Raw genomic sequence first — 26642 nt, forward strand, 5'->3', positions numbered from 1 at the left:
TCGGCATAATCTGCTAAAATTTTTAAAGCAGACATTAATTATTATGTTCACATTGTTTGTTAAATTGTTCAATAAAACATATTTTGTTTACACATTGTAAAATTTTGTTTTTTATTTTTCGTATTAAAAAGAACGATTTTGTACTTTTATATTAATAATCGTATTGAAATCTCACTCCCACTAATAATCGTTTTTCAATTATAATACATTGGCGAACATGATGGTGTGATGGTGAGTTAAGAAATTACTGAAATGTTGCCCCTTAAATAGTAGCCATATTGAGGTCCCTTAATAGTATTTATAATCCACGGTAGTAGGTATCTACAAAAGATCTAATCGCAAATAATGGCCTTTAAAGTTTAAATACATATCTGATTTATCAAAATTTGAAAATGTTAATTTAAAAAACACAAAAAAAAAACAGATCATTTTAAAATCAATACATTCATCACTTCGTTCAGAATCTAAAATAAAAAAAATAAAATAAAAACACACATCATGGTAAAATCAATACATTCATCGCTCCTCTCAGAATCTAAAATAGAAACATCAAACCTAACGATAATTGAAAAATGCTGAAAACAAATTAAATGAAGTTCAAAGAAAATCTGAGTTATAATTAAAAATAAACTAAACTACGTACTCGGTAAAAACTAAAATGTACAATCATTATTAAAACTGTTAGAGATATTCTTCTGAATAATAATGAAAATACGTCAAATTATATTGAATTCGCACTATATCTGACATAATATGTAGAATGAAGTATGAATATGAAATATATCCCGTTTAAGTTGGTTGACGTTAAACGTTCGGATTTGAAACCTAGCCATCGTACATTCATAATTGAAAATCTCCAAATGCACGTTTAATTCTATTGTTTCGAAAGAAACAATAATTAAGACATATAGGCGTGTCCACGGGTCATGCCTGTCATGCACAGGCATGACCTGTAAATTTGATCAAACTTACATAGTACATTTTGATGCATAATATGAACCTTTTTTTCTCAATTTCTATTTTCATATTAAATTTTTTGTTTTTCATCACGTGTATAATTCAAGGTCATATCCCCAAACCCTAACAGACCTTTTTATTTTTTTATTTTTTTTTTGAGTGGGGAGGATTGGCAGTTACCCCATCCCCTAGATATGCCACTGTTGTGCATGACCTGCGATGAGGTCTGGACCCGCCTATGAATTAAGATGAATAATTATTATAATTATAGTAATTGAAAATTATTGTAAAATACCGATTTATTTGGTAAATATTTCACGTTTTTGAAAACATATTTTGATAAAAGTAAGAACATAAACATATACATATTTCGACTTTTTTATTACATGCGAATCCATGCCGTAATTATTAATATGAAATAGGTACTTATACCTAATATAATATTCTAATGGAGTTTGGTGTACTTACTTGAAAAGCATTCACATTAAAATCAGTTAGGTACCTATATATAGTTTATTATATAAATATACGTATATGTATATTATATACTTTATGTATCTACCTATAGGTATATAGATTTATAGGAAAATTAAAAAAAATGTGTACTTACTTTTATATTTTATATTAGATTGATTAAAATTAAAAAAATTGAATACAGTTAAATAAAATAATATTTATAATAATTTGGCAATTTTTACACGATATAAGTAGGTACCTACTTATTTATTACTACCTAATTTATCATGCTTGTTGATAAAAATTATTAATATTATAATACATTTTAAAAAATGTAAAGAAATTGGGCTATTAATATAAAATTTTTATATTAATAGCCTTAATCTTGTCTGTGATTCTTGCCAAGCCAAAATATTCAGGTACAAGACTGTTTTGGTAATAATGTAGGTAGTTTGTCAATTTACAAATTAAATATTATCCAAAGGAACGTTCTCACCGCCTGAAACATTTTTCTAATACACGATAGACATATCATGACCGATCGATAGATTTAATTTTAAAAACTTACAAAGCTATTATACAGACATTTAAAACCAATATAATTATAATGTTTTTCTCCGATATGTGTTCTTGTATGCCTAGTTAAATGATGTGCTTGAGGAAAGGCTTTGTCACAGACATCACATTTATACGGCTTAACACCGGTATGTGTCTTTATATGTCTTGTTAAATCTAAAGAAGTACAGAAACTCTTATTGCAGATATTACATTTATAAGCCTTTTATCCGGTATGTGACATTATATGGTATTTTAAAGTATGTGATTGAGAAAAAGTTTGATCACACATATCATATTTATACGGCTTTTCACCGGTATGTGTCCTTTTATGCCTTATTAATTGATATGAATGAGAAAAGGTTTGAACACAGATTTCACAATTTTACGGTTTTACACCAGTATGTGTCCTTGCATGCCCAGTTAGATGATGTGCTCGAGAAAAGACTTGAATACAGGTATCACATTTAAATGGCTTTTCTCTGGTATGTGTCATTGTATAGTTGTATGCATTGTTAAATCTAATGATGTACAAAACCTCTAATCACATATTCACATTAATCACATTTATACAGTTTTTCTCCGGTATGTGTCATTGTATGTTTTGTTAAATCTGATGATGTAGAACATCTCTTATCACACATATCACATTTATAAGGCTTTTCACTGGTATGTATCCTTGTATGCCTTACTAATTGATATGAACGAGAAAAGGCTTGATTACAGATATCACATTTGTACAGCTTTTCTTCGTTATGTGTCATTTTATGGGTTCTTAAAACTGAGGATGTAAAAAAATCTTTATCACAAATATCACATTTATACGGTTTTTCTCCGGTATGTGTCCTTGTATGCCCCGTTAAATGATGTGCTTGAGAAAATGCCTGTTCACAGATATTACATTTATACGGCTTTTCACCAGTATGTGTGATTGTATGTCTTACTACTTCTAATGATGTATAAAACTTTTTATCACAGATATTACATTTATACGACTTTTCTCCGGTATGTGTCCTTGTATGTTTTGTTAAATCTGATGATGTAGAACATCTCTTATCACAAATATCACATTTATAAGGCTTTTCACCGGTATGTATCCTTGTATGCTTTACTAATTGATATGAACGAGAAAAGGCTTGATTACAGATATCACATTTGTACAGCTTTTCTTCGTTATGTGTCATTTTATGGGTTCTTAAAACTGATGATGTAAAAAAATCTTTATCACAAATATCACATTTATACGGTTTTTCCCCGGTATGTGTCCTTGTATGCCCCGTTAAATGATGTGCTTGAGAAAATGCTTGTTCACAGATATTACATTTATACGGCTTTTCGCCAGTATGTATGATTGTATGTCTTACTACTTCTAATGATGTATAAAACTTTTTATCACAGATATCACATTTATATGGCTTTTCTCCGGTATGTGTTCTTATATGCCTTGTTAAATGATTTGCTTGATAAAAGGATTGATCACAGATATCACACTTATATGGCCTTTTCCCGGTGTGTATCATTGTATGCCTTGTTAAATTATATGGTTGAGAAAAGGATTTATCACAGATATCACATTTATACGGAATTTCACTGGTATGTGTCCTTTTATGGCTTTTTAATGAACGTGCTTGAGCAAAAGCTTGTTCACATATATCACATTTATATGGCTTTTCTCCGGTATGCGTTCTTGTATGATTTTTTAAGCTTGTATTCCGAGTAAAAGCTTGATCACAGATACCACATTTATATGGTTTTTCTCCGGTATGTGTCCTTGTATGTTTTGTTAAATCTGATGATGTAGAAAACTTTTTATCACAGATATCACATTGATACAATTTTTCTCCCGTATATGTTCTTGTATGCTTTGTTAAATATGACGATGTAGACATTATCACAGATAGCAATCAATAGATTTTCCGAATTTATCCTTAAGCAGTTAAATGTCTTATCTTCATTTGAGTAATGAATTCTGAAGTTGCTTTCATAAAATTGTTTCTTTAAATTCACAATTATCAGTAAAATTTAATTAAATTTTTATTTTCTTTTTCTTTAGTTTTATTTCTACAAAAAAAAAAAAAAAAGAAATTAATTATTTTAAGACCTTTTCCAATTAAAGGAAAATAAATATAATTACATCACATACTATGTAGATTTTAATAAAACATTTGAGAATTATAGCTCATAAACCAATTTATATATTCTAAAATATATTATATCAAACAAACATATTATGAACTAAAACTTTTATAAATACATTTTTAATTGTATGCCTATCTACATAATATGTTCAAATGTATTAAATACAATATTAAAATATTAATTACAATATTTCTAGAATATTGTTTTGGGTGTGTATATATGTTATTGCGTACGTCTGCAATTGGTGAGTGTTGACGGTCACTGGTTAATGTCATCGTACACCAAATATCTTTAGTGGTTGTTGGCATATTTATTAAATGTGTACTGTTTGTTAACATTCACTAGTGAATGTCGAAATTTATGTAACAATATTGATGAATGTTAGTAATGCAGATTTCCAATATTTTCTATCTGATCTAATCATACTATCTAATATTATAGTACCTATCGATACAATAAAGAAATTTTACAAGTTGATAAATTCAACATAATCGACAAATTTCTGCATCAAATCGATTGGGGGAGTAGGGTATATGTGATGTAAAGTGCACCACAAAAAAATTTGGTTGCATACCCTCAATAACTCTAACTGGAATTTTTAAACTGTATTCATTAGCTCGCATTTTTATCTTAATTATCAAAATTACCAATATTACCTATCTATATCCTGTTATAGAAATTATTATTTATAAAATTAACACTTTCAAAATTGTACAAAAGAAAATACTAGTAATAGCATGTTATGTGCTGAAACATTTTAATTTACAATAAATATAAAATGTATTTAGGAAGATGTTACACTCGCATGTGTTGTCTCCGTCTTACAAATGTAAAATATTGTAAAAACTGTTTTGCGAGGAAATTAACCACTCAAGTTGTAATTTAAACTAAGCAACCAAATCTTCACACTTTAAACAAGAGAATATTTACAATGCAACATTGTTTTATTTTTTTCGATATCAGAACTAAAAAAAGTTATTTAAGTTTGAAAACTCAAAAATAACAAATTCATAAACAATAAGAACTTTCTTTGTATTAGTGATATCGAAAAATTAAAAACAACCTTGCACAGTAAATATTCTCCTCTTAATAGTGTACAAATTTGGTTGCTTAGCTTAAATTACAGCTTAAATGGTTCTTTCCACACAAAACAGTTTTCGCAATGTTTTACATTTGTAAGACAGAAACAACACATGCAGGTGTAGCTTCCTCTTAATTTTTAAACTCTCTTCATTATAGATTTAAAATTATAGAAATTTTTGATATCATCAAATTTAATATTATGCTATGATATTTAAATTAACTGACTATCATTGTTTTAGTCTGATTTTTCAATAAATTTCTCTTTACTAATTCCATTAAATACTTTATCATTAATAAATTCTTGATTAATATTTTTATTTAATTCTGATCACAACATATCACATTAAGAGGGAATGGCACCAATCTAGAACTGCGTATATCATATGATTAAGTATACCCAAAAGAAATTGCAAAAAAAAATTATGAGGTACTAATAGGTTACTAATGTATAAACTTTAAATTGGATACAATGAATAGATTTAACAATTTATAAATTATTAAAACAACAAATTGTATACAGTAAAATTCTTTCAAAATGTAGGTTTAAATTGTATGTTTAATATCACAATAATTTTAATATTTTTGCTCACTTGGAATTAATTGCTCAATCATCAGTAGTTGTTCTTCATGGTTCCATATTAAATTATGTATTCTTTTTTATTTGTTTTTCAATTGTGACTGTGAACATGAAACATTGGAATTAAGTAGGTATCTTTAATGTAAAACTTTTCATTTGGTCGTAAGAAGGGTTTAGAAGGTGGGCTTTTGCACATATTTATTTTGACAGCCATAAATAAAATGAAAACACTGAAATGTATTAAAACTGAATATTGAATCAGTAAGTACATAGATCAATGTATACTAGTTATAAAGTATATTGTAAAGAATAAATTATGATAAAAAATAGAATTCCTAGTTACACATCTCATTAACTACATACTTTTTTTTGTTATTTAGCCATATTTCTTACAGTCCCACCAATGAATAATGTCAACAATAATAATTTTCCATTCTTGTAAAACATTTCTATTTTTATACATTGATATATGAACATAATTTTTCTAAACACAATATAATATATTTATGTACAAAATACAGTAATGGGTATTCAATGTTCAATGAAAATTTGTTAAGAGGACATCATGTTGGTCTTATTGAAGCATAATATAACAAAATGTGCATCTAACTAGTTTAAATTGTTTGTTGATAGCTTACATGTAAAAGTGACAATGAGGAGGAACTTAACACCAAATTAGTCTAGCTTACTATTTAGTATTTACAAATAATGCTTGTAAAAAAATAGCTTTATCAAACACAATATTATGGTGCTGCAACTAAATATATCTAATACAGGTACATTCTAATATGAATCCTGTAGTTTATAACAAGTTATAGGTAATCTACTAATTTTTGTAAAAACGAATAAAATCTGATCTCTTGTCCGTGGATATTTTAACTGTTGGATTTGGATATAACTTAGTTAGTTATAATAGATATTTTGTAGTGTTAATTTGGTATCATGTCAACGATAAAATTTTGCGTCTGTTAAAAATAAACTTACTTCTATATTATCGAGAATGGTTAGTCGGAACGAAGCACTCGTTGGATGATGAAATATGATGAACTTGTGGACCGCGACGGAAGTTTCTTCGTTCGGGACCAAACCAAGTATTTTGATTATTGTTAGAGAAGACAAATCTCTAGATGTGTCCATAAACATAGTTACGAATAATGCAGTATAAACTAAATGTGTAATAAGAGCAACCGGGAATAAAAGAAAAATATTGTAAAAGCAACGGTGAGTCGGCGACTAGTACAGATTAGATAAGAATATTATGGTGACGAGCGACAGTCGATTACGAATCGAGAATACCATGGTTCTTATCATCGTCCGTGGTTCTTATTAATAATATCACAAATATCATAGACATATAAATATTTATAAATATGTCTATGACAAATATTTAATCTGTGGTAATACCGTTTCTTGTCTGATAACTGAAAATGAAAAATTGATAAATATTTATGTAAATCATGGATAATAAAGATATGGATAGGACCAATGTGGATATATATGGATATGTATCCACCGACCACCTTGGATAGGACATAACGCCCATAACGGTCATATCAGTGGGAATTAAGGGATACAATTGAGGCCAAAGAAGTATACCTAGGTACCTATTTTGAGTATAGTCCGATTTATTATCGAGTATCATATCATAGAATATTATAGAAGCGACACTCTCGGGCGGCCAATGTTAATGGGTCTAGAATATTTCTTGACCTTGAAATTGTTCGTAACTTCTTGTTCTACCGCCAAGCTTACAACATCATTCCTGTTGATAATTGTGCGACAAATCATTATTGTTGATAATTGTGCGACAAGAGTATTATAAATTATAATATTACATCAATTTTTTTTAATGATGTACGAATTGTACGATATGAGTTATAAGTATATAGGACGGATCACGGATAGTATATTTTTAAAGATTTTTATTCAATAATATTGTAAGCAGTTTTTTTTTTCAGATATTTATTTATTAATGTACCTATAATAGGTAGTACGTCTTATTTAATACATACAATTTATTACAAATTTTTACAAATCAACTACCTGCTATAAAGGTATGAGACAAGCTTGTGTTAAAGCTTAGAACATTAATGTTCTATGGTTGGAAATAGAGAATTACAATTTACTTAAATACAAATTATACAAACTAGATAATGAAATTATATAACAACAAATTTTAACATAATAGTATAACCAGTTAATAACAGTAAGTACATTTTACATTATTTTATTTTTAGACCATGTTCTTATACAAAATTACTAACTACATTACTTACTGTTTGTAACATCAGGATCAGATATATGTTCAAAAGGCTGAGGAGTAGCACATTTTGGTACCTCAATCAATTTACTGTTCATTTCAACAGAATTTGCCATTTTTGGAGCTGCATTTAATTTTAATCGATTTGTATTAAGTAAATAACAATCAGAGTCAAAATGATCAGAGCAGATTCTTTTTTGAGAAAGTCTAAATGTATCATTTAAACCAATATTTTGAATCCAAATATTACACCTAAATTTTAAAACATTTAATTAGAAATAAAATAACATAATATAATAAGTATAACTAGAGCAAGTGGCATGCTCCCATGCTTGTTGTTTGATTCATTTTTTAACTACAAAATAATAATCATGTTTAGAAAATGCCAGTATAAACATTCAGTGAAATGTTCGTGTATCTACAGTGTTCGTTTTTGAATTACAACATAATAACAAAATCGCTACATATAAGAAAACGAGTGAAAATCTTATAAAAAGAAACAATATTCTACTTAACACTAAACATTTCTTTATGTCATTACACACCGAATGAAAAATAAAAATTTCCAAAATGTTTAGGTATTGATATTTTTAATTCATAAACACGATTTTTGGAAAAATTGAGCATTTTTAAGTTTAACATAAAAAGTTAGTACGATAGATCAATTTTGATTTTACCAAAACATTAAGCATACAAAATACCAAAACAAAAAAATTCAAAAATACAATTTTTTAGTATCATTAATTCAAAAACACGATTTTTTTTGAAAAATCGAGTATTTTGAACATAACTTCCATAAGAAGTTTGAGTGACTTTTTTTAAAGTGCCATTACAAAGAGCATACAAAAACACACATTTTGCAAAAAAAAAAAATTCAAAAAAACGCTTGAGAGCTAAACTACAATTATGCCAAAATAAAAAATAAATTTTAAAATTACATCAATAATTAGAACGAGCTCTGGAAGTATCTTGCATTTATGAAGACTAATAGTTAAACTAATTTAAAAATACTTACAGGTTTTCATCTTTAGGAAAACGATGAAAAGTCACCTGGTGTAGTCCTTCCTTCTTTTTGCAAATAATACAAATGTTGGGCATTTTGCAAAATTACAAAAAAAAAACGAGTTTAGAAAAAATTGCAAAAAAACACGTGTATATAATCAAAAGGCGTAAAAGACAACCGTTCAGATCAGAGTACAAAACGTATGTCATAGAAACCGCATCGGAAATCCGCAATGTTGACAAAACAAACCATTAAATTTTTTAGTAACAGTGTGACCCATAAACATAAAAAGATGGGCAGTATTTGTGGCTCTCCTGGTAGACGATTTTGAGTGCCCCCCCCTTAGAAGAAAAAATATCAGAGAACTATATCAAAATAAGATCTTAGGTAGTTGCAGTGACCTTTTTTTTAAATTTTGGCGGCCTGGTCTCGAGCGGTCCGTTTCAGCGATAAAAGCGTTCCTAACATCATGTCCTACCGCCAAGCTTACAACATCAATCAGTCCGCCACGAAATAAAAATTATTAAAGTGGAGGGGCGAGTGTCGCTTCTATAATATTCTATGATCATATATAGTATGTCTCGCGAAAGAACGGGGCCGTTTCGCGCATGTAGAAAGAGCTCACTGTTTACTCCTCACCACGACCGCCGGCAACCACCAGCGACGACCGTCGTCGTCGTTGTAGTGCTGTGGTGCGGTGCGGCGTGGAGATGCGCAAGAATGACCGATTTTGGTCGAGACAGGGTCCCGTTCTTTCGTGAGACAGAGTAGAGGTATCAATCATACAAATTAATTTTTTTTTTTTTTAAGGGGAACCCACAGCAACAGGCCATTGGGTGTGGGGTGGTACGGTAAGGGTTATTTTTGTATATTTGTTTGTAGGTTTTTAAGAGGGTAGGGTTATATCACGTGTTTGTGTATATGTGACAAGGATATGTTGCTAAAAATCCCGGGTGGTCACCCATCCGACCTAAATATTGCTTTGACTTAAATAGGTGCCTAGTGGCATATCCAGGAGGGGGTTAAGGGGTTGTAACCTCCCGAAAATGTTTTAATGTATGATTATTGATAATAATAAAAAAACACAAAATTCAAAACAATTTAATGTTATATTTTTTCTAATTCTCCCCCCCCCCTCCATAGAAAAATCTAGATACACCACTGTAGGTACTTATTTGGTTATTTACAATACTGATGAAGTGATACAAAGAACAACTTAATACTCCATTAATGTAAAAAATAAAATAGGCAATTCAATTTTCAGCTGTTTAAATTGATTATTGTTAATCACAAATTACGATATTATTTTCAGAAATTGCCAATTGAAAAATTATTCAAGTGTTAAATCCCGAGACGATTAACATTGATTATATTATTTACGAACTTACACAAACTGTAGGAACAATTTATTACCTATTAAAATAATAATAGCAGTCGGCTAGTAACGTTTGGTGCACGTGTTCCAGGGAAATGTTAATTCTTTCTCTCTCTTCCACTTCAGTCTTTAATCCTGGGATTGGTTTGCTGCAGTTCTCCAGGCGTCCTTATCGTTACTCAATTCCTTTAGTTCCTTATAACTATTCTTCCTTATGTCGATTATGATTTGCTTCATATCCTCAGTCTTCCTCTTCCTATATGGCCTTCAACGTCGCCTTCTATGACGCTTTTCGTTAGACTTGCATAACGTAGTATATGTTCTATCATTTTAGCTCTTCCGACTTTTATGGTATGCCATAGTACTTTCTTTTCATTTATTCTATTATTAATGCTTGTGCTTCATTCATTATTCTATAAATCCATTTAGTTCTTTACATTATACGATATCACCACATTTCAAAGGCCTCTAGTTTTCTTTTCTATATTGCACTGATTGTCCAAGTTTCACAGCCATACAAGGCTATACTCTATACATATATTTTTAAAAACCTTTTCTTTACCTCTAAGGTCATATTATTGGTGGTTAATAAGGGTTTTAGATTCTGAGCGGAGCGATGAATGTATTGATTTTACCATAATGTGTGTTTTTTTTTGTGTCTGTCATCACGTTTTGGGGCAGTAGAAATGCTTCGATTTTTGACTTCAGTACCTCATTCGATCAGAAAGTGAAACTTTTTCTAAATAATCGGGATAAACAAACTAAAAATTAAGTGGAAAACGGGTAATTTTACGCACAATCAGTTTTCGACAAAATCGATTTTGGTTTTTGATGTAACTTTAAAACAAATGACCATAAATACATGAAATTTTCACCGAATGTTTATATAAGTATATTCTATCCACCATGCAATTTTCAAAAATTTTCAGCTTAAGTTGAACTATTCATAGGTATTTGCAATTTTCAATCATTATTAGTTTTTTTTAAACTAATATCGATTAATATTTATTTGTTGAGTAGAAAAGCTTGAAAATGTAATACAAAGCTTCTAACACGTTGTAACAATAGCAGTTGAAAAATATTAAAAATACATACACACGATTTTTTTTTATAAGCATTTAAAGTTCAAATTTTAACTAAATACGTAAAAATTACGGCAATGTTCAAATTATCTTAGATAGAAATGCATAGTCACAATTTTTTTTTACAAGCATTCAAAGTTTGAATTTTGACAACATACGAAAAAATCACGAAAATTCGTAAATTATTTTACCCTAGAAATTCATAAAAAATTTTCTTTTTAAATCTAAGATTTGAAAATTTTTAACAATCTATATAATATATCCTAGACAGATAAACCGTCTTCGCTCAGAATCGTTTTTCGTATACAATGATATAATATCATTGGATTCAACTTTAATTCCATCCACCATCCAGTTGTAATATACTGTACAGAAGAGCGACATCCACGAGTTACCCGCTTTTTTTAATCTGGAAGACTCTCTTCGCTTGTGCTATTCTATTTAGAATTTATAATATTATGCATAATAATTATTTATAAATGTTCAAATGTTATCCGAAAACTATTTCATGTATTTTTCATATTATTATCGAAGTATATTTTAGTTAATTCCATTCGATCGCACAAAATATGTCTTGCGTCTATTAATTTCTTAATATTTTTTCATTCAAATCAAGGTGTATATACCGAACTTAGAAGAATCTCAAAATTGTCCGTTTGTTCCATAGACATGATATAAATCATAATATAATATAATAATAGATAATACACGAATGGCTTTTCGCAGGAAAAGTGTTTTGTGTCCGTATATAATATTGCCTACATTTAACCCCTTTTTTGCAGCTATCAAAATGTGATATAACATTGACAATACAATAGCATCATTTTCATTATAAATTATAATATTATATTTTATTATAATTAGATTTAATGGTTTTATATAATATATAACCTTGATTTATAAATTATTTAATCTATTCTGTGATATTATAATATTATAATAATTTATGATATATTATTATATTATTTCCATACATGGTTTATAGATAATAGTTATATTATAGTAATAGTTTAATAGTTATAGTTATAATAATTATATATATTATCTATAAACCTTGATTTCCATAGACATAATATTATTATGTCTATGGTTATTTCAACGGAACAAACATGTATTGTGAACATAGATATGATTGTGAAACGTGAAATACGATCTTGTTTTATCACGGACAAGGTAAATAATCGTGAAACTGATACCATCTCTACCTAACGACCACGAGGAATATTTGATGATAATGTATTTTGAATCTGTGATAACAATATGTACATCATTTTAGTTTGTACAACTTACTATTTACTCTTCAGTCGTTCAGTCTTGCTAATGAAGTTTTGCTCGTTGAATATTTCGAATTTCTCGATGTAAAGTTAGATTTAAGCATCAAAATGAAAGAAATATATCAATTACCTGATACTTTACCTGTATTCTTTGAATCTGATTCATCCGAAAAAGTGTTAATCGAGTTCAAAGGCGAAGAAATTTTGTACATCATCGGAGCTGTTGATGTCCAGGTGTTGGAAGGAACTATAGAACCATGGGGTTATACTATGACCGTGGATAGTCCAAAGACCACATTGTACTCTTCAGGATTGCATGGATTGATTTCTATTGCTTCAGCTAACGGACAGAAAGCAGTTGTCATGCTAGAGAAGAGCAGTCAATCCAGTAAATGGAAATCTTTTATGAAAATTTATGTTCCCAGTACGCTAAAAGTTTAACTAAAAATTATAGCAGTATTAATCTGTCATATGATTTTTTAGGTTTCAACATGTTTGACGCAAATGGAACTAGATTGACTCCACCCAAACGTTTATTAGAACTTGAAGAACAATTAGGTTGCTGGTTTGATCTAAGCAAGACTCCAATGTCAAATCAAAGACTTGTGGTGAATGAACAATTTGAAGGTTTCTGTGATGAACTTCTCAAGCGTCCTATTGGTTCACCTACTGGTTAGTTTTATGTTGTAGAACACTATTCACATCTCGTTTATATGTTTATAATTGAAAATGTTTGATTATAGGATCAATCCGAGTTTTGTTGGCTGGGTACAAAAATTCAGGGAAGTCTACATTGATGCGTTATTTTATTAATAAATGCCTTAAGAAGTGGGATAGAATATTAGTATTGGACTTTGATATTGGCCAAAGTGAATTTTTTATACCTGGATGTATCTCTGCATTTATTGTTGATAGACCATTACTTGGACCAAATTATACTCATTTAATGCAACCTTTAAAGTAATCTTAATTAATGCTCAATTTTTTTTTTTTATAATTTGATGAACCTCTTTATGCTCATACAATAATTACAATAGGATTTTATTTCACATGTTTTAGATCATATTTTTTTGAGAGTAATGATGTTATGACCAATGTAACACTTTACAATGAAATTGTTAAAAAAATAGTTGACGATACCAATACTGATGAGTTGAAACAAATTCCATGTTTTATTAACACCATGGGATTTGTTGAAGGTAATATTTTCATTTTAATTAAAAATAAATAATAATAGTAATGTATAAAAAAAAACATAAATTAATAAACTTAACGATTTTTTTTTTTTACTTTTAGGAGGAGGCCTTAAGATCTTACATAATCTAATATCTGAAACTAAACCATCTGATGTATTACAGATTAAATTCAATGACAACCAAGAATTAAATTTGCATTCAGAAATTATAAATGACAGTATAAAATCTTCTTTGTCATATAACCTTTGGTATTTTACTTCAGCTGTTAAAAATAAGTTTGCTAAAGCTCCTTATTCACCGTAAGCCTATTCAAAGAAGTCATTTTTTAAATTTTTATTAACATTTATGTGTATTTATAGAAACGTTGATAAACACATAAGGCAACAATTGGTAACATCATCCTATTTCAGTAAATGTTTGGAAAGTACAGATATTTATTTTAATGATGTGATCCCATATAGGTATAAATTATTAAAACATTGATAATTAACATAGAATAACAATATTTAATTTACAGAATAAACATCCGAAATATTAATGTTGAAATAAAGGATATTGATGAATTAACCCAAGACGAATCTTTAGAAATTATAAATGCTAATGTGGTAGCCCTGTGTGTGGCCAACAAAACAAATGTATGTGAATGTGTTGGATTTGGTGTGTATTTTATGTTATTTACTCCAATAATTTATAAAAGCTGAATCTAATTATTTATTTAATTTTAGGAGTTGTTCGTATTGTAAATAAATCTACTGGTGACATATTTATAACTACTCCTGTATCGCCAGATATATTGAGACATGTCAATCAGTTAAGACTTGGTAATGTTAATTTGCCATACACATTTTATACAGAAGGTACAGAAAACCCTAAATATGTTAGTGTAAAGCAGGACAACATATTAAATGAGAAAGTCGCCAGACATTATAAAGTGATGTAATTAATGATTTCATAATAATTGTTCTTTATCAAATATTGAAAATAATAATTAAAAAAAAAATAACAAAAATAAGTGAGATCAATGTCTTGTAAGTTCTTAAAATTAATACTTCTCTAGTTTATTTTAATTTATATCTCTATCAAATCTAAAATAAAGAGCTGTGAGTACGGTTTGGGTACCAATTTTAGGAATGACTAGTGATGAAATTTGATGAAAATCAGTTCTGCTAGATTTTGGCAACAATTCGCCAATTTCAAATGAACCTTGTTCAATCATCAACTCAAAAGCTGCATGGCATTTATACTGGTTATTGGTTTCAGTATCATAATACCTGATAAAACAATGATTTTATAGTAACTTTTAATAATTGTAAAAAATATTTAACTTACCTAAAAGGTTTTATGTTTTGACAACACACTGTCCGTTTTAAGTATGGGTAAAGTATAATGTTGTCCGGTTCAGTATCTAAATCATATAATGAAATATAAACTAAAATATTACTTTTAAAAACAGATTATACTAATTGTACCTAGAACAGTTAAAATTCCATTATCCAAACAATTGCGGATCATGTCAAATGGTCTTCCTACATATACTGATCGCCATTTATCCAAAAGTAAGTTATTGAACTTGGGATGTTTGCGGAGTAAAAATTTGCACCAACCCGTTTCAATAGATAACTTATTCTCATCACATGTATACAAGTTACAACCATCACAATAGCATGTATGACCTTTTTCTAAGAAAAATACATCTGAAAAAAATGAATAGTTAAAATTCATTTTTTAACTGTTCATTCCCATTGTTCTACAACTAACCTGGAATACTGAGATAAGCTCTGATTTTTGATGATAAATTAAAATATTGACACTGTTTGAGGCGAAGGGATTTTAATATTTCGTTTTGTTTTCGTTCTCTTGTATCTGGAGTATAATAACCAGAGGTTTTCCCTGCACGAATTTTTGACATTCTCATTGTAGACGTACCTGCTTCCTCATCTATCCAGCCAGCCAATTCAGCTGAACGAGACCTAACATCATGGCCACTTGCCACCAAAACATTCTCATTGGTCTTGTCTGTTTTCATCCAAGTTAAATCTGCCAATTCAGTTTCTTCACATGCCGGACTTTGTTTTTCGTCACCTTCAAAGTCAGCTTTCTCTTCAGATGGGATAGGTTGACTTGAGTCTTCAGGTAATAAGTCACATTCCAAAGGCATGTTTGGGATAGGATCAACAGGCGATAAATCAATAAAGGGATTTACTATGGACACCTATGAAGATTGGTATAATTTTTAAGTAGAATTTAAATCAATAATAATATGCATATGTACTATTTACCTGTTCACATTGACCATATAAATCAACAATACCATAACAATCAGCTGGCATGTTAATTGCAGCTACTCCAAAATCTATACGATTAACAAACAATTTTAAGCGATTTTCTCCATCAATCATGATTCCAATGATGTCTCCTGGCAAACAATAATTCAAATCTGGACCGTAATTACTTTTAATCTAACAAAAAATAAATAAACACATTTATAATATATATATATATATAAGTATTTAAAATTCGTGTAGAAGATATTTACTTTAAGGCCATCAAAGTATACAGAATCACCAGAAATTATCCATGTGCTATCATATCCCTTTAAAGATAACGCTGTTGCAGGGGCAGAACTATTTGTACATGTTATCTTGGATACACCAATCATTATCGATGATTCCCACTTTTTATTTAATGTTTGAATTTCAACCTGTAAACCATACCAATCATATTATATATTAATATAATTAATTATTAGTAGTTAGAAATTTTGAAATTTTAAATGTATATACCTGAAATAAAGAGTTTGGTACTAAAATATCTGATGTCATTGTTATTCCATAATGATAACTTTCTGTTCTAGTTGCTGTTCGGCCATCTCGTGATAAGCGTACATTGCGACCTCGCCAGTCATTAAATCTCATTAGTTTATATGTAGACTGTTAACAATAACAACATTTATTTATTTTAATATATTCAATTTAATACAATTTTACCTCATCTATAAAATAACTAATTTCAGATGAACAGCATTCACTCATATCTTCATCTAGTACAGTCATTCTTTTCAAAACATTAATTGTTGTGTCTCTAAAATAAAATAATCAATTAATTTAAAGTAGAAGAACAAATTTAGATCTACATTTTTGAGGATAATTAAATACTTACACTTTAACTGATTCAGATATATCTGATGTATTTTCACTACACTGTGAAGAAATCATTTGCACATTTGTTTTAGAATCTTGATCTGTATGTATAACTTTAACCGAAACATGACAACCGTACAAATCAATCACACCATAAATAACCTAATAACAAGGTTGTATAATTAAATAATGATGAAATATTTATACATTTTAGTAAATTTTTGTTAAGTCAAATCTTATGGGAAACAGAAAAAAAGGTTGAAATGCCAAAAATTTCAAGATATGGAGTCAAATTCTAGGTTCAGTGAACGATCACTAAACATTTAAAAAAAAAATCAAAATTAGCTAATGGTCCTTAAAACATGATTTAGTGGCCATTACAATATATTAATACATTTTTCATGCAACCCAATATTGATGTAATAATAAAATCAAGGAGATTTCAATATAGACTGAGATATTGAATATCAAAATAAATAATGAGTGACGAATACATATACAATTGTGAACGGATCTTTTTTCATATCACGATTACAAAGTTTTTACTAGCCGTTTTCTGTGCAATGTTGCCAGATTCGGTGTTAGTCAACTATATTTCTATAATAAATAGATTTTATATTATTTGTATTAATTCTCTCTCAACTAACTAAATCAGTATAATCCAAATTTGGATGAAAACGTTGATGACGCATGGAAGTGAATTAAAAACTCTATATTAAATGTGGCGGACGAAACTATACAACGTCAGCGCAAAGATAAAATAAAACCTTGGTTTAATCAAAAGTGTGAAGATATAATTAAAAACCGAAATCAGACGAGGTTGAAAATGTTACAATTCCCTACGCAAGCTAATATTGAGATATATGAGTTAAAAAAGAAAGAGGCCACAAAAATTATAAGACAGCTGAAAAGGAAAAAATAAAAAAAATGGAAAAATATAGACACAACCCAAAAGAATTTTTCAGACGATGTAAAAGTTTGAAGAATGGCTACAAACCTACGATTTGCTCTTTAACAAATGAGAAGGAAGATCTGATCATGAATAGCAAAGACATTGCAGAAGAATTCAAAAATTATTTCAACAAGTTGTTAAATTATAACAAATCTGAAATAGTCCAAGGAGATAGTCAAGAAGAAGAGGAAATCATCATACACAGCGCTGAAGAGTCCACTGAATTACAACCTAGTAGTACAGAAATAGATTTAATTATCCTTTCACTAAAAAACAACAAAGCAGCTGGAGAAGATGGGATTTTCGGAGAATTTTTATAAATTGGAGGTCAACAACTCAGAGAAAAGATATATAGATTAGTCCTGTTAATATGGCAAAAAGAACAAATTCCAAAAGAATGGGAAACGGCAACCATTTGTCCGATATTTAAAAAAAATGACCCAAAACAAGTAGTTAATTATAGAGGAATATCCTTACTGGATGTAGGATACAAAGTTCTGTCGTCTCTCTTACTAGGAAGGTTACAAAAGTATGCAGAAGAAATTATTGGCAGCTACCAGAGTGGTTTTAGGAAGGGAAAATCAACCACGGATCATATTTTTGCTATAAGACAGATCCTAGAAAAACATCATGAGTATAACAAAGATATTCATTTAGTATTCGTGGACTTTAAACAAGCTTACGATAGTATAAACCGTAGCAAATTGTGGACTGCTTTGAAGAAATTTGGAATCCCTGAAAAACTCGTAAGATTAATTAAAATGTGCAATAATAATACCCAAAATGTTGTTTGGATAAAGGGAGAAATTTCGGAACCTTTTATAGTTAAAACGGCCTTAGACAAGGAGACGCCCTCTCGCCGGTATTGTTCAACCTTGCTTTGGAAAAAATCATAAGGAGTATACCTAGAGCAGTGGCGTAGACAAGGGGGGGGGCGTAGGGGTCAGATCCCCCCATAGCTTTATTTTTTATTTTTGCTTACATTATGTAGTATGCACTATAATGTAATATTTTTTCATATTGTGAATTGTGATCTATCGAGCTATTGAATTTTGACAGTTTTTTCAATATACTGATTACTGAATACCATTATAATTTTATTTTCGTTTATTTATAGCAAATTAGCAAAGTAAACAGTAATATTTATTTGGTCAAAATGGTCGATGACGATTGACGACTACGATTATGCTTTATTATAGCTTAATATCTTATTATTTATAGAGACAACAATATATAGTATATTATACAGAGGCGTATTTAGGCACAGGCCCTATAGGCCCGGGTCTAGAGCGGCAACATTGGAGGGCAGCAAATTTCAACAATTTTTTTTTACAAAATTAGAAAAAGTATTTTTCATTTGATGAAATCAAACTCAACTAATTTTTGTTTGCTCAAAATTAATCATACTAGTATATCTACATATATCTCAATGTATCTTTTTTAATATAATATTATAATATAATAAATTGTATATTTAAATACGTCTTAGAAATAATTGTAGGAAGGATGGAGGTGGGAGGAAGGTGGCGAATTGGAAAGTGCCTAGAGGCGGAAAAACCTTAAATATGCCACTGATATTATATATATAATATGTATGACCTATGTCTATAAAGTTATGTTTACACATTTTGAATTTTTCAATATTATAAATATTTAAAATTTATTTTTTATTAATTTTATTAGACTTTAAATAATCATGCTAAACATGAATACCATAAACATTAAACTAGGTACCTTAGAAAAAAATTTTGAGAGGGTGGGGGGTTTTCCAATTTTCACCTCCCATTTAGTTGTCGTTTTTTTTTTTTGATCCCCCCCCCCTTTCAGAAATCATGTCTACGCCACTGACCTAGAGGACAAAGAATGGAAGTGAATGAGGGGTATATATGCCTAGCTTATGCAGATGACCTGGTTCTTCTTGGAGACACTAGACAAGATGTAATTCAGACACTAATTGATCTAATGAAGGCTAGTAAGCAGATGGGTCTGTCAGTTAACCAAGAAAAAACCAAATACATGTTTCTATCAAGGAAGACGAAAAGCGAAGAGGACTTGAAAGACTTGGAAGTGGATGGTCTCACCTTTCAACAAGTTAGCTCTTTTAAATATTTAGGCGTTAATGTAAATAATACAAATGACATGCACGAGGAAATCAAACTACGCCTACAGTCTGCTAACAAAGCATACTTTGCTATGTTGTCATTGTTTAAATCTAGGTTATTATCTAGAAAGACCAAAGAGAAACTGTACACAATATATCTAAGACCAATTGCTACTTATGGTTGTAATGCATGGGCCACAACTGGAGGGGACTACAAAAAGCTCCTAGTCTTTGAGAGAAAAATTCTGAGAAAAATGTATGGACCGGTTTTCGATGACATTGAGCAAAAATGACTAAGGAGGTCAAATGAGGATCTGAAGAATCTATATTCAAAAGAGGACATAGTACAGTTCGTAAGGAGTTCAAGACTTTCTTGGGCTGGGCATGCGTGGACAGCTGATGGGTCCCTCATAAAGATGGTTATGGTGAATCAAATAGATCTGAAAAGACCTAGGGGACGCCCAAGGCAAAGATGGCTAGATGCAGTTAGAAGAGATATAGAGGAGTTGAAGCCGGACTGGAATGGAAACTTAGATTTAGCCTATGCAAGAGATGTATGGGGAGAACTGGTTTTAGAAGCTAAGAGGCTGTAGTAAGATGGCTATAGATGTAAGATGTAATTAGCAACTCTAAATTTTACTAGTAAATAAAACATTTCTAAGTTTTCATAACTATTTTTTAGAACTACTAATAGGCCACAGAGCTTTCATAGGAGATACAATGGTTAATTTTATAATTCTCAATCTCCATCACATGCAGTGATTTCAGTATTAATACAATCAAGGCAACTTTGAAAATAATAAATTCTATTAAAAACAGTGTAGGTACATAATCTTATGGTCAAAAAAGATAAATCTAAAAATTGAATCAAAATTAAAAATTACAATGATTATAAAATCCATAAGAATTTAATTATATATTTACAAAAAACTGAAAATTTTTTCCAAGGGAAAAATGTAGAAAAAACATTTTTAAAACCATTTTTATTTTTCTATTTATTTGCTTGTAACTTATTTGTTATTGAACATTATTCAACAATATTATCAGTATTCATATCAAATTTTTGATCAATCAACATTTTAAACAATATCTATTATTTTGTATCATTTTATTTCACTTTGTATCATAGTTATAAAGAAAATTGTATTATTAATATATAATATATTTTGAAATTGTAAATTTGGCAACATAGGCTAAAAAATAGCGTTTGCAATCGTGTTATATAAAAAAAAAATTTTTTTTTGCAATCAGATTATACCCAAAATAATAAGAAATTAATGTACTTGTGACTTTTGATATAAAATACAAAGCCCTTATATATTGTGTGGTAAAGAGGTATTTGAGGGGTGGCTGCCTCTGATATTTTAAAGGTTAAGGGGTGGTGGCTGGGTGTCAAGGGGTGATGTGATATACTTATATGAAAGAGACAATTATTTGAGGATAAGTTTAAGCTGTCAGTGAGTGGTCGTAGTGATAATAAGGAGGCGGATGTTAGTAAATATTTGTCTATCAATTTTTAAATCCATTATGTTATTGTTGAAATGACCTTAACAATATTAGGGAATATTATTCAGCATTAAATATAGTATAAGAACTTTAAAAACTACCTCAGGTAAATTATATACCGCAGTTCCTTGATCATAGCCATTCACAAACAAATGTAATGTTCGTTCTGCTGTGTACTTAATACCAACTCTATCGCCCTCTCTCAGCCTATCCAAGCTTGGACAATAGTTGTTCATGACTAATGATTGATTGTACCATACTTGGTTGCCTAGATAAAAATTCATGATTTCAATTGCATAATTAAAACAATAAAATTAAACAACATACCAGCAAAATACCATACATCATCTTTAATATTTAAATCTTTGATATTAGATGGCAATGGAGTTTCTGGCAGAGCACTAACAACACCAATTCGCATACTTCCTGCATAACTTGTATTACATTTTACTATTAGTATTTGAAATAATTCGTTAGGCTGCATTTTATTGTCACATATTAAGAGACCTCCTTTAAAAGATTTTACTCTAGTTGCTGTTCTATTATCGTCAATTAGTATTATGTTTTCTCCGTACAGATATTCAATTAAATTAATATCTCTAAAATATAGAACAAAATCATAACATTATTTATCCATATTGCAACTAAATCAACTTTAAGTACTTTTGTCCTCTAACTCCAGTTTCAGTCTGAACAGATATTGCATCATCCTGTGAGCAGCAACTTGTATCTGAATCACTATCATCACATTTGATTTCAGGTGGACTTTGGATGGTAACTTGAGTACATCGACCATATATATCAATAACTGGATATAGATTTGAAGGTACATTGGTACAAGCTACCCCTTGATCATGTCCGTCCAAAAAATAATGCAAATAACCATTGCTATGTCTCATTACTCCAACCACAGAACCAACTTTAACTTTATCCAAGTCCAGTGAATAATTGTACTTAATTGCTAACCCATCTTTCATAACCGTACATCCAGATAAAACCCAAGTATCATGATCTAAATCTGTCATGGTATTTGGTAGATCAGCAGATAGAATATTTGGAGGAATAGTAGTAACACCTAGAAAAGATTTTATATTAAATTTTATTTTATATTATCTATTAATTCAGTGATATACTTACCAACTTCTATTGAGCCTGACCACCGATCATTAAGTTTATCCACACTAACAGAAAATAATTCACCATCTTGTAACATTTGATTGACTAGAACAATTGACTGACTAAATTCATATTCACAATACAACCTGTCAGATGTACGGCCACGTGATCCAGGAACTATACGTGCATTTTTTCCATGATTAGGGAAGAATCTAACATTATTTCTTTGATATGAAATAAAAATAATTAATATGGATTATTGAAATAATTTGTAAAATATTACTCACTTATATGGAGAAATTTGATCAACATTATCACGACATAAAGTAATTTGTGCTGCCTGTCCATAAAGATCGACAACACCATATACCCCTGTTGGAATATTTTTAGCTGCCTCTCCTTGGTCTATGCCATTCACAAAGAAGTGTAAAGAGCCATTTGATTTGACCATAGTACCAACACGGTCTCCTACCCTTAATGTATCTAAATTCACTCCATATTGATTGACAACTGTAATGCCATTATGCATAATTCCTACACCAGTCATCATCCAAGTACCAGAATGTACATTTGTCATAGTTAAAGGATAGTCAATATCTCCTGGACGATGTGTTGTTACACCAATTTCTATTGAACCAGCCCATTTAGTGACTAGACGGTCCAATCGTACTTCAAATAATTCATTTGAACGCAGAGGACGCTTAGTTAACACAACACCGTTATTAAAATCATCTAATGCACTAAAATAAAAATAACTAATAAATAAGAATCTTATAAATACTCATATTCTTCATACTTTGGCCTGTAAGCAACAGTATTATTATTAATGACTAGAGTATGTGCGCCACACATAGGATGGAATTCAAGTAAATCTTCATTTACCACTGAAACAAAATTAACAGTTTTAATGTCTATTAAACAAAACATGGTATAATATGTCAAATAATTAATGTTAAATTTTCTCAATCTTTATTATAATCTAAAACTATTGTTTTTTCTATTGATTATACATTTTTAAAAATGAATTTTATTTATCACATAAGAGGTGTACAAAGATCTAATTATTTGAATATCAGTAATAAAAAATATATAATTTAAAAACAAGACAAGTAAATTTTGATTGTATCATTGTTTACAACATAAAAAAATGCAGTGAAGTATAGATAAAAAGGATGCTTAATTTGTTTCAATCAATCAAACTTACGTTGATTTTCATTAGATAAGGTTAATGAATTGCTTAGCCTTGTTAGCAAATTTTTTTCTTCATTAACATCGCGATCAACAATAGTAACTTTAACCGTTCTGCCATACATATCAACTACACCCCATACTTTAGATGGTAAATTAGAAACAGCTACTCCTTGATCAAGACCATTGATGTAATAATGTAGATCACCATTTCTCTTTCTCATCAGACCAATACGATCACCAACCTTAAATGGTATAACAAATTTAGAATCAATTAATGGAATTATTTAATTATCATAAATATAATATTATATAATGAAAAATACAGTTTTAGGTATAAATACCTTCAAATCATCCAGATTGAAATTCCCATATTCGCGTCTAATTCCTTTACCGTTAGCCAATATACCACGGCCAGACATCATTGAAGTACCAGTTCTCAAATTAGTCATTGTTGATGGTATCGGAATAGCTCCTGGATCGTGAATAGTCACACCCACCTCAACACTACCGCTCCATTTATCAACTAGTTTATCAATGCGAATCTACAAAATAAGAATCAAGCTCGTTAAAAAGTGGGTATTTCATTTTTGGGTTGACAGAATATATATCTTCTTTACCTCGAATAGTTCATCGTCAAATATATTTCTATTGGTCATGACAACACCATTATTAAATTCATCATATGCTCGCAGCCGCTTGGCTGATCTATTGTTCGGTGAAAGTTTTACTAACGTGCCGCAACGTACGTGAAATCTTAAGCGGTCATCCGAATCAGACTGCATGGTTAGATTTTTTCAAATTTAATTTCATGAGCCAAATGTTCAACCAACAATTTTATATGCGGAGCAGGGTTTCATGACGTACACTAAATAGACGGATCAATATCATCAATCAACCATAATTGAATGAAAACAAAGGATTATACATTTGTCTACGGATTGTGGAAACAATAAAAAATTGTTGGTAAATTGGTATTCGGTTTAGATATTTAGGTGGTTAAAACTTGAAAGATGAAAACAAAACAAAAGTTCACCACCCGACCGTCATAGCACTCATAGCATTATCGACTATCGTCGGCACTCGGCACTTGGCGAATGGCGACTATCATATTATCAGTAATATAAATCCCGATTCCCGAGGTTAAGATAGTAGCACAGCTGATTGTGCTTATATTATATTAGGATTATATTTATCTGTGATAGACTGTGACGAGAGCACAGACCAGGGGGGTATAACTCTATACGGTGGGTCTGATATACACTTTTAAGACACGCGCCATACCAACGTAATATATGTCGCGTACAATTATAAATATTTGCGTGACGGGTCACTCTGTTTTTGCCGTTCCAGCACTCGGCAGTAATTTTGTTTACATCTAGTGACGCGTCATCGAGTATCGACATAACCACATAACGCAACGCCATAACGGTTTTAGTGTTTTACTAATTTTTCAAAACTGTTCCGTTTTAACGATTTTCAATTTAACTTGCTTTTGTTTTTAATTGTTAAATTAATAGTTTTGGTGAATAATTGTTACTGTTTCGCCATGCCGTCAAATAGTTGTGTTGTGATTGGTTGTGACACCAAATACACTGACAAAACTGTTCTTCGTCATAGGTTTCCAAAAGAAAAAAACACATTTGACGCTTGGGTGAAGAGATCAGGAAATAACAAATTATTAAATAAACCAATTGACATAGTTTATAAATCTTTTGTTATGTGTGATAAGCATTTTGAAGAAACTTGTAAAAGTCCTGGATTTAAAAAGTTGATTACTAATTCATTGCCAACTCTGAATTTACCAGGTAAATATATTATTTTAAGTTTATATAATATGTTGAAATTTTCAATATTTTGTAATATTTGTTTTTTTGTTTATATGTTCTATAGTGATATATGTTTTGTCAGCCTAAATGTTCTTACTTCTTAGTTATTCCTATAACTTAAGATAATAAGATATCTACGTATTGGGTGCATATAGCCAATACTTGACATCAGTTTTAATCAAACGGTTGAAATCAAGTATAAAAATTAAAAAAATGAAGGTATCAATTGCAGCCCAAGTCTTCAGTCAGCGTGTTGGAGCAATCATGAAGAGAATGGCCATAATGACAAACAACTCTAACTTCACTGGTAAGCTATATATATATTTGTAACAAACCATTTAAAAACATGAAACAATATTATTTTCAACTTATGTTATTGCTTGAACAATTAATGTTATTTTTCATTTTATACAGTACTTATAGTTTTTATTAATTGTTATAGAATACAAAGGCATTGACTCTGGGGCAGAAGATACTGGCCAATTATGCCTATTTATTGACAACCTTTTTGACAGTGCCAACGGAAATGTGATCAAGCCTAGCCCAGGTAAAGAGCTTAGTAGTGCAGTAACATTAAATTCACCTCATTGGAAGTTTTGGCCAAAATGTCTTGATGTCCTAAGTACCATGAAGTATGAAACAAATAAATCAATTCCATCAGTTTCAAATTGGACAAGAACTATTAAAGGAATGCAGTTAATTTGTAAAAGACTATTGAAAGATGGTTTCAAGTATGTTTTACTTAGAAATTTCAACCAGGACCCTATTGAAAACTTTTTTGGTTCAATAAGAAGTCATGGAATACGAAATATTAACCCAACCCCTGCGAACTTCATTTCTTCTTTTAAAGCTC

At 29.8% G+C, this 26642-nt stretch overlaps 4 protein-coding genes across 4 annotated transcripts; 1 reads left to right on the forward strand and 3 right to left on the reverse strand.

Moving 5' to 3' along the window:
• Positions 1-1942: 1942 nt before the first annotated feature.
• LOC107173130 (uncharacterized) lies at positions 1943-7193 on the reverse strand. Its single transcript, XM_089227136.1, has 3 exons — positions 6752-7193; positions 5781-5868; positions 1943-4029 (listed from the first exon to the last, which is right to left on the reverse strand). The coding sequence occupies exon 3, from the start codon at positions 3855-3857 to the stop codon at positions 2526-2528; it is 1332 nt and encodes a 443-aa protein (XP_089083262.1). The 5' UTR covers positions 3858-4029; positions 5781-5868; positions 6752-7193; the 3' UTR covers positions 1943-2525.
• Positions 7194-7435: 242 nt separating this feature from the next.
• LOC149055920 (THAP domain-containing protein 3-like) lies at positions 7436-9569 on the reverse strand. Its single transcript, XM_089226475.1, has 2 exons — positions 9043-9569; positions 7436-8279 (listed from the first exon to the last, which is right to left on the reverse strand). The coding sequence occupies exons 1-2, from the start codon at positions 9123-9125 to the stop codon at positions 8036-8038; spliced, it is 327 nt and encodes a 108-aa protein (XP_089082601.1). The 5' UTR covers positions 9126-9569; the 3' UTR covers positions 7436-8035.
• A 3174-nt stretch (positions 9570-12743) lies between these two features.
• On the forward strand, positions 12744-14969 carry LOC107173156 (polynucleotide 5'-hydroxyl-kinase NOL9). Its single transcript, XM_015523571.2, has 8 exons — positions 12744-13185; positions 13245-13433; positions 13505-13721; positions 13821-13960; positions 14058-14256; positions 14317-14418; positions 14475-14614; positions 14683-14969. Exons 1-8 carry the CDS (start codon positions 12870-12872, stop codon positions 14895-14897), a joined length of 1518 nt encoding a protein of 505 aa, XP_015379057.2. The 5' UTR covers positions 12744-12869; the 3' UTR covers positions 14898-14969.
• On the reverse strand, positions 14878-25064 carry Neurl4 (neuralized E3 ubiquitin protein ligase 4). The gene is made up of 18 exons (XM_015523570.2): positions 24581-25064; positions 24305-24505; positions 23977-24205; positions 23569-23656; positions 23060-23512; positions 22794-22996; positions 22320-22731; positions 21984-22255; positions 21758-21924; positions 17117-17259; positions 16945-17038; positions 16741-16887; positions 16494-16658; positions 16237-16416; positions 15716-16169; positions 15427-15651; positions 15287-15362; positions 14878-15228 (listed from the first exon to the last, which is right to left on the reverse strand). The coding sequence occupies exons 1-18, from the start codon at positions 24743-24745 to the stop codon at positions 15021-15023; spliced, it is 3882 nt and encodes a 1293-aa protein (XP_015379056.2). The 5' UTR covers positions 24746-25064; the 3' UTR covers positions 14878-15020.
• Positions 25065-26642: the final 1578 nt, after the last annotated feature.

This window comes from Diuraphis noxia, unplaced genomic scaffold (assembly GCF_037042655.1).
Source record: "Diuraphis noxia isolate RWA-SAM2 unplaced genomic scaffold, SU_Dnox_SAM2 contig0004, whole genome shotgun sequence".
NCBI classification, from domain to species: Eukaryota; Metazoa; Arthropoda; class Insecta; order Hemiptera; family Aphididae; genus Diuraphis; species Diuraphis noxia.

What these genes read in the sequence shown, in the direction of transcription:
- LOC107173130 (XM_089227136.1), bottom strand. Translation starts at nt 3,857, where the DNA reads ATGTCTACATCGTCATATTTAACAAAGCATACAAGAACATATACGGGA.
- Neurl4 (XM_015523570.2), bottom strand. Translation starts at nt 24,745, where the DNA reads ATGCAGTCTGATTCGGATGACCGCTTAAGATTTCACGTACGTTGCGGC. An exon ending in ACTGTTGCTTACAGGCCAAA is followed by an intron (nt 23,513 to 23,568) that starts GTATGAAGAATA and finishes TTTTTATTTTAG; the next exon opens with TGCATTAGATGATTTTAATA. An exon ending in CGGTATATAATTTACCTGAG is followed by an intron (nt 17,260 to 21,757) that starts GTAGTTTTTAAA and finishes CCTTGTTATTAG; the next exon opens with GTTATTTATGGTGTGATTGA.
- LOC149055920 (XM_089226475.1), bottom strand. Translation starts at nt 9,125, where the DNA reads ATGCCCAACATTTGTATTATTTGCAAAAAGAAGGAAGGACTACACCAG. An exon ending in TTTCCTAAAGATGAAAACCT is followed by an intron (nt 8,280 to 9,042) that starts GTAAGTATTTTT and finishes TTTAAAATTTAG; the next exon opens with GTGTAATATTTGGATTCAAA.
- LOC107173156 (XM_015523571.2), top strand. Translation starts at nt 12,870, where the DNA reads ATGAAAGAAATATATCAATTACCTGATACTTTACCTGTATTCTTTGAA. An exon ending in TATGAAAATTTATGTTCCCA is followed by an intron (nt 13,186 to 13,244) that starts GTACGCTAAAAG and finishes ATGATTTTTTAG; the next exon opens with GTTTCAACATGTTTGACGCA. An exon ending in ATGTGAATGTGTTGGATTTG is followed by an intron (nt 14,615 to 14,682) that starts GTGTGTATTTTA and finishes ATTTAATTTTAG; the next exon opens with GAGTTGTTCGTATTGTAAAT.